This window comes from Choloepus didactylus, chromosome 21 (genome assembly GCF_015220235.1).
Source record: "Choloepus didactylus isolate mChoDid1 chromosome 21, mChoDid1.pri, whole genome shotgun sequence".
NCBI classification, from domain to species: domain Eukaryota; kingdom Metazoa; phylum Chordata; class Mammalia; order Pilosa; family Megalonychidae; genus Choloepus; species Choloepus didactylus.
The window spans coordinates 11,074,212-11,082,042 of NC_051327.1; the positions used below are offsets into that span (position 1 = coordinate 11,074,212).

The following is a 7,831-nucleotide window of genomic DNA, read 5'->3' on the forward strand; positions in this document are numbered from 1 at the left end:
CAGCAGGCAGGCAATTGCTGAAGGGAGTAGCTTTCCATGTCCCATGCAGCCATCTTTGCAGCTCACTAGGGGACCCCTTTACAGCACTGTGGCTGTAAGCTTACTTGAGGGAAATGGGATTCAGCGGGCTTATGACGGTGCCTACTCTTCCTCTGCAGAAGCCCATGGTGTGCACAGCCTAGAGGCAGGGGTGCTGCAAGGAAGTTCCAGGAGCCCTCCCCGAATACCAGGGACTTGTGGGCCCATGGCAGACAGGAACTATGGGGAATCTGAGTTGAAGGGTTAGATGCATTCTGCAGCCCCAGGATACTCCACCCAAAGCCCCAGAAATGGCTGGGATGACTGTGTCCTGTAGCAAACTCCCTGCAAAACTGCATAGGGCCTTCCTTCCTGCTTCCCCACACGTTTCACACTATGGAACAGTCTCCAGTCCACCAGTAGCACTTGAGGAGCCAGGAAGCCACCGCCCGCGATGGAAGAGGACCAGGAGCTGGAGAGGAAAGCAATAGAAGAACTGCTTAAGGAGGTGAAACGTGGAAAAACCAGAGCAGAAACGATGGGACCTATGGGGTGGATGAAGTGTCCTCTTGCTGGTACAAATAAAAGATTTCTAACGAACACAATTAAGAACACATTGCCCCCACATAAAGAGCAAGACCATGAACAAAAAGAGAGCAATAAGGAACCTGTGAATAACCAGAACCAGAAAGAAGAAAACCCAAAGAAGCACCGAACCCATCCATACAAGCCCAGCTTCCGAGCACGAAGTAGAGGCAGTTATTCTCCGCCACGGAAGCGGAACACCAAGGAGAAGTATGGAAAGCATTCAAACAAGCGATGAGGCACGATGGAGGAACAGCACGACTGTGACAAGCAACAAATGCCATCACACTTGGGACTGGGGGACGTGTGGCTTTCTTTAAGCAGAGGAGTTATTGAGTACTGGTTTTTAGCTGGCAGAGAAAATGCCCAAGAATGATTTTTTTTTTTTTTAACCTCCAATTTTTTTTTTAATCTTCATTTTATTGAGATATATTCACATACCACGCAGTCATACAAAACAAATCGTACTTTCGATTGTTTACAGTACCATTACATAGTGGTACATTCATCACCCAAATCAATCCCTGACACCTTCATTAGCACACACACAAAAATAACAAGAATAATAATTAGAGTGAAAAAGAGCAATTGAAGTAAAAAGAACACTGGGTGCCTTTGTCTGTTTGTTTCCTTCCCCTATTTTTCTACTCATCCATCCATAAACTAGACAAAGTGGAGTGTGGTCCTTATAGCTTTCCCAATCCCATTGTCACCCCTCATAAGCTACATTTTTATACAACTGTCTTTGAGATTCATAGGTTCTGGGTTGTAGTTTGATAGTTTCAGGTATCCACCACCAGCTACCCCAATTCTTTAGAACCTAAAAAGGGTTGTCTAAAGTGTGCATAAGAGTGCCCACCAGAGTGACCTCTCGGCTCCTTTTGGAATCTCTCTGCCACTGAAGCTTATTTCATTTCCTTTCACATCCCCCTTTTGGTCAAGAAGATGTTCTCCGTCTCATGATGCCAGGTCTACATTCCTCCCCGGGAGTCATATTCCACGTTGCCAGGGAGATTCACTCCCTTGGGTGTCTGATCCCACGTAGTGGGGAGGGCAGTGATTTCACCTTTCAAGTTGGCTTAGCCAGAGAGAGAGGGCTACATCTGAGCAACAAAGAGGCACCAAGAATGATTTTTACAGTAGATCTTTTGTTGTTTTTAAAGAGGCTGCTGGTGACCAGCAAAATGACCTAGCGATTCTTCAAAGAAATTAGTACAAAGGGACTGGTCTGAAGATGTCTGGGCAAGTTTAAGCTCCTTCTGCAATACAGATGTATTGTTTTTATTCTATCTTGTTTAGAAACTCACTTCAAAGTAAGCAAAGCTAGAATTTAAATTAAAAATTTTCAGAGATTGAAGAAAAAAAAAACTGCATAGGGCACATCACCAACCCCCACCCACAGGGTTGGAAGTCCCCACTGCACATGGAAAATTGGTGCACTGATTGGGCCGCCACATGGTTGGGCCCCCACTCAGTGCATAGACAAAGTTGGGGAGAACTGGCTTGAGGGTAAGAGGTGGCTTGGGGCCACCTTCTGCTGGTAGGTCAGGAAAAGTGCATTCCACCAAGCTGTAGCTCTTTCAAATTATACATAATTGTTTAAATAAGCCTTCATATCCTAAAAGGACCCTATCAAGATAAGCAAATGCCAAGAAGCAAAAAACAACAGAAAATTATAAAGCATATGAAGAAACCAGAAGCTATGGCTAACCCAAATGCCCAAATTATAAAACCAGAGGGGACACATAACTTAGAGTCAAAGAAATACTCACAAAAAGCAATATCATGGCTCAGGATATAAAGGACATGAAGAAGACCCTAGAACAGCATAAAGAAAAATTTGCAAGAGTAAATAAAAAATAGGTGAGCTTATAAAAATAAAAGAAACTGTTGATCAAATTGAAAATATCTTGGAAACACATAGCAGCAGATTAGATGAAATTTAAGAATGAGTAGGCAAATGTCAAGAAAACGTTCTGGAGAGTGAAAGTACAAAAGAACGAATGGAGAAAAAAATTGGAAACTTTGAAATGGATCTCAGGGATATGATGGACAACATGAAGCACACAAATATAAGAATAATTGGTGTTCCAGAAGGAGAAGAGAAGGATAAAGGTCTAGGAAGAGTATTCAAAGAAATTGTTGGGGAAAACTTCCCAGCCCTTCTAAATGACAGAAATACACAAATCACAGATGCCTAATGAACTCCAAACAGAATAAATCCAAATAAACCCACTCCAAGACATATTCTGATCAGATTGTCAAATGCTGAAGAGAAGGAGCAACTTCCGAAAGCAGCAAGAGAGAAGCAATTCACCACGTACAAGGGAAACAACATAAAGACTAAATAGTGACTATTCAGCAGCCACCATGGAGGTGAGAAGGCAGCGTATGACATATTTAAAATTCTGAAAGAGAAAACTTGCCAAACAAGAACCCTTTATGCAGCAAAGCTCTCCTTCAAAATTGAGAGACAGCTTAAAATGTTCACAGACAAACAAATCCTGAGATAATTTGCTAACAAGAGACCTGCCCTTCAAGAAATACTAAAGGGAGCTCTACCAGCTGAGAAAAATAGAAAGGAGACAGAGGTCTGGAAAAGGGCACAGAATTGCAGAGCTTTAGTAAGGATACTTTAAAGGAAATAGAGAGAGGGGGAAATATACATCTGACAAATAAAAACCTAAGGATAAGATGACTGATTCAAGAATAAAATTGAATGTGAATGGATTAAACTCCCCAATTAAAAGATACAGTTTGGGAGAATGGATTTAAAAATATGAACCATCAATATGTTGTTTACAAGAGATTCATCTTAGACCCAGTGACACAAAGAAATTGAAAGTGAAAGCATGGAAAAAATATTCCAAGCAAGCTACAGCCAATAGAAAGCAGGGGTAGCGATACTAATTTCAGATAAAAAGGACTTTAAATGCAAGAATGTCATAAGAGACAAAGAAGGACATTATATTCTAATAAAAGGGACAATTCACCAAGAAGAAATGACAATCAAAAATGTTATGCACCCAATCAAGGTGCTTCAAAGTACCTGAGACAAACATTAGCAAAACTAAAGGGAGCAATAGATGCTTCTACAATATTTGTGGGAGACTTCAATACATCACTGTCTCCTATAGATAGATCAACCAGATAGAGGACCAATAAGGAAACTGAGAACCTAAACAATGTGATAAATGAATTAGTCTTAACAGACATATATAGAACATTACATCCCAAATCACCAGGATATACATTCCTCTCTAGTGCTCATGGACTTTCTCCAGGATAGATCATATGCTGGGCCATTAAACAAGCCTCAATAAATTTAAAAAGATTGAAATTATTCAAAGCACATTCTCTGATCACAGTGGAATACAACTAGAAGTCAATATCCATCAAAGATCTAGAATATTCATGAATATCTGGAGATTAAGCAACACACTTCTAAACAATCAGTGGGTCAAAGAAGAAATTGCAAGAGAAATTGCTAAATATCTAGAGACAAATAAAAATGAGAACACAACATATCAAAACATATGGGATGCAGGAAAGGTGGTATTGAGGGGGAAATAAATTCATACATTAAAAAGGAAGAAAGAGCTAAAACCAAAGAGCTAATGGAACAACTGTAGAAGCCAGAAGATGAACAGCAAACTAATCCTAAAGCAAGTAGGAGAAAAGAAATAACAAGGATTAAAGCATACATAAATGATATGGAGAACAAAAAATAAAAAGATAAAATAAAACCAAAAGTGGTTCTTTGAGAAGATCAAAGAACGTAGCTAGATCAGTCTAGCTAGGGGATTGACAAGACCCTAGCTAAAATGAGAAAATCAAAAAGAAAGAAGACTCAAATAACAAAATAGTAAATGAGAGAGGGGACATTACTGTGGATCCCGAAGAAATTAAAAAATCGTAAGATGATACTATAAACAACTGTATGCCAACAAACTAGAGAATTTAGAGGAAATGGATAATTTCCTGGAAACACATGAACAACCTAGACAGACCAGGGAAGAAATAGAAAACCACAACAAACTAACCACAAGCAAAGAGATCCAATCAGTCATCAAAAAGTTTCTCAAAAAGAAAAGTCCAGGGCCAGATGGCTTTACAGGGGAATTCTACCAAACTTTCCAAAAAGAATTGACACCAATCCTACCTAAACTCTTCCAAAAAATTGAAGAAAATGGGACACTACCTGTTCTAGTTTGCTAATGCTGCTGGAATGCAAAACACCAGAAACGGATTGCCTTTTATAAAACGGGTTTATTTGGTTACACAGTCACAGTCTGAAGGCCAGAAAGTGTCCAAGGTAATGCATCAACAATCGGGTTCCTTCACTGGAGGATGGCCAATGGTGTCTGGAAAACCTCTGTTAGCTGGGAAGGCACGTGGCTGGCATCTGTTCCAGAGTTCTGGTTTCAAAATGGCTTTCTCCCAGGACGTTCCTCTCTAGGCTGCAGTTCCTCAAAAATGTCACTCTTAGTTGCTCTTGGAGCATTTTTCCTCTCTTGGCTTCTCCGGAGCAAAAGTCTGCTTTCAATGGCCATCTTCAAACTGTCTCAGCTGCAGCCACTCTCTCAGCTCCTGTGCATTCTTCAAAGTGTCTCTCTTGGCTGTAGTCAGCCTGCTCCTTCTGTCTGAGTTTATATAGTGCTCCACAAAGCCCATGCTGAATGGGCGGGGCCACATGTTCATGGAAATTATCCAATCAGAGTTATCACCCACAGTTGGGTGTGGCACATTTCCATGGACACAACCTAATCCAAATGTTCCAACTTAATCCCCACTAATATGTATGCCCCCACAACATTTCACCAAAGAACATGGCTTTTTCTGGGGGACATAATATATACAAACTGGTACACTACCTAACTCATTTTATGAAGCCAACATCACTCTAATACCAAAACCAGATAAAGATGCCATGAGAAAGGAAATCTACAGGCCAATCTCCCTCATGAATATAGATGCAAACATTCTCAACAAAATACCTGCAAATCAAATCCAAGGACACATTTAAAAAATACACCATGACCACATGGGGCTCATTCCAGGCATGCAAGACTGGTTCAACATAAGAAAAATCAATCAATGTATTACCGCACAATAACAAATCAAAGGGAAAAATCAAATGATCATCTCAATAGATGCTGAAAAAGCATTCAGCAATATCCAGCATCCTTTTTTGATAAAAATATTTCAAAAGGTAGGAATTGAAGGAAACTTCCTCAATATGATGAAGGGCATATATGAAAAACCCACAGCCAGAATACTACTCAACGGCAAGAGACTGAAAGCCTACCCTCAAAGATCAGGAATGAGACAAGGGTGCCCACTGACACTTCAACATTGTGATAGAAGTTCTAGCCAGAACAATATGGCAAGACAAAGAAATAAAAGGCATCCAAATTGGAAAGCAAGAAGTAAAACTGTCATTATTTGCAGGTGATATGATCTTATATTTGGAAAACCCTGAGAAACTGACAACACACCTACTTGAGCTAATAAACAAATTTAGCAGAGTGGCAGGATATAAGATTAATGCACAAAAATACACTAGAAATGACTTAACAGAAGAGTGACTCAAGAAAAAGATTCCATTCTCAATAGCAACCAAAAAAAGCAAGTACCTAGGAATAAACTTAACCAACCATGTAAAAGACCTCTATACAGAAAATTACACAACTTTACTAAAAGAAATAGAAGGGGACCTAAAGTGATGGAAAAATATCCTGTTTTCCTGGATAGGAAGGCTAAATGTCATTAAGATGTTAATCCTACCCAAACTGATTTACAGATTCAATGCAATTCCAATCAAAATTCCAACAAACTGCCCTGCAGAATTGGATAAGCTAGTTATCAAATTTATTTGGAAGGCAAGGATGCCTCAAATTGCTAAAAACATTCTAAAAAAAAAACAAAAAACAAAAAATAAAAAAAACGAATAGGGAGGACTTACACTTCCTGACTTTGAAAGTTACTATAAAGCCACAGTAGTCAAAACAATATAGTATTGGCACAAAGACAGACATATTGATCAATGGAATCAGATTGAGAATTTGGAAATAGACCCTCAGATCTACAGTTGACTGATTTTTTGACAAGGTCCCCAAATCCACTGAACTGGGACAGAACAGTCTCTTCAACAAATGGGGCTGGAAGAACTGGGTATCCATATCCAAAAGAATGAAAGAGGACCCCTACCTCACACCCTACACAAAAATTTACCCAAAGTAGATCAAAGACCTCGATGTAAGAGACAGTACCATAAAACTCCTAGAAGATAATGTAGGGAAACATCTTCAAGACCTAGTAATAGGAGGTTGCTTCTTAGACCTTATACCCAAAGCACAAGAGACAAAAGAAAAAATAGACAAATGGGAACTCCTCAAACTTTAAAGATTCTGTACCTCCAAGGAATTTGTCAAAAAGGTAAAGAGGCAGTCAACACAATGGAAGAAAATATTTGGAAATCATGTATCTGATAAGAGACTGATATCTTGCATATATAAAGAAATCCTACAACTCAATGACAACCGTACAAACAGTCTAATTATAAAATAGGCAAAAGATATAAAAAGACATTTCTCTGAAGAGGAAATACAAATGGCTAAAAAACATGAAAAAATGTTCATCTTCACTAGCTATTAGGGAGATACAGATCAAGACCACAATGAGATATCATCTCACATGGATTAGAATGGCTGCCTTTAAACAAACAGGAAACTACAAATGCTGGAGAGGATGTGGAGAAATTGAAACATTTTTCATTGCTGGTGGGACTGTATAATGATACATTCTGGAGGAGAGTTTGGCAGTTCCTCAGAAAACTAGATATCGAGTTACCCTATAATCCAGCAATCTCACTTCTTGGTATATACCCAGAAGATCTGATAGCAGTGGTACAAACAAATATTTGCACACTGATTGTGCCAGTGTGAATATATCGTGTCCCCCAAATGCCATTATCTTTGATGTAATCTTGTGTAGGCAGACATCATCAGTGTTGATTAGATTGTAATTCTTTGAGTGTTTTTTTGGAATGTGCCCCACCCAGCTGTGGGTGTCGACTCTAATTGGATAATTTCCATGGAGTGTTGGCCCGCCCACTGGGTGGGCCTTGATCAGTGGAGCCATATAAATGAGCCTATGGGCAGAAGGAACTCAGTGCAGCTGTGAGTGATGTTTTGAAGAGGAGCTACAGCAAGAGGGACACTTTGAA

The 7,831-nt window shown here is 39.5% G+C and overlaps 1 protein-coding gene across 1 annotated transcript; it reads left to right on the forward strand.

Moving 5' to 3' along the window:
* The first annotated feature begins 472 nt into the window (after positions 1 to 472).
* On the forward strand, positions 473 to 841 carry LOC119517036 (protein POLR1D-like). Its single transcript, XM_037813503.1, has one exon. The coding sequence runs from the start codon at positions 473 to 475 to the stop codon at positions 839 to 841; it is 369 nt and encodes a 122-aa protein (XP_037669431.1).
* Positions 842 to 7,831: the final 6,990 nt, after the last annotated feature.

Coding starts and splice junctions, on each gene's coding strand:
- LOC119517036 (XM_037813503.1), top strand. CDS start 473: ATGGAAGAGGACCAGGAGCTGGAGAGGAAAGCAATAGAAGAACTGCTT.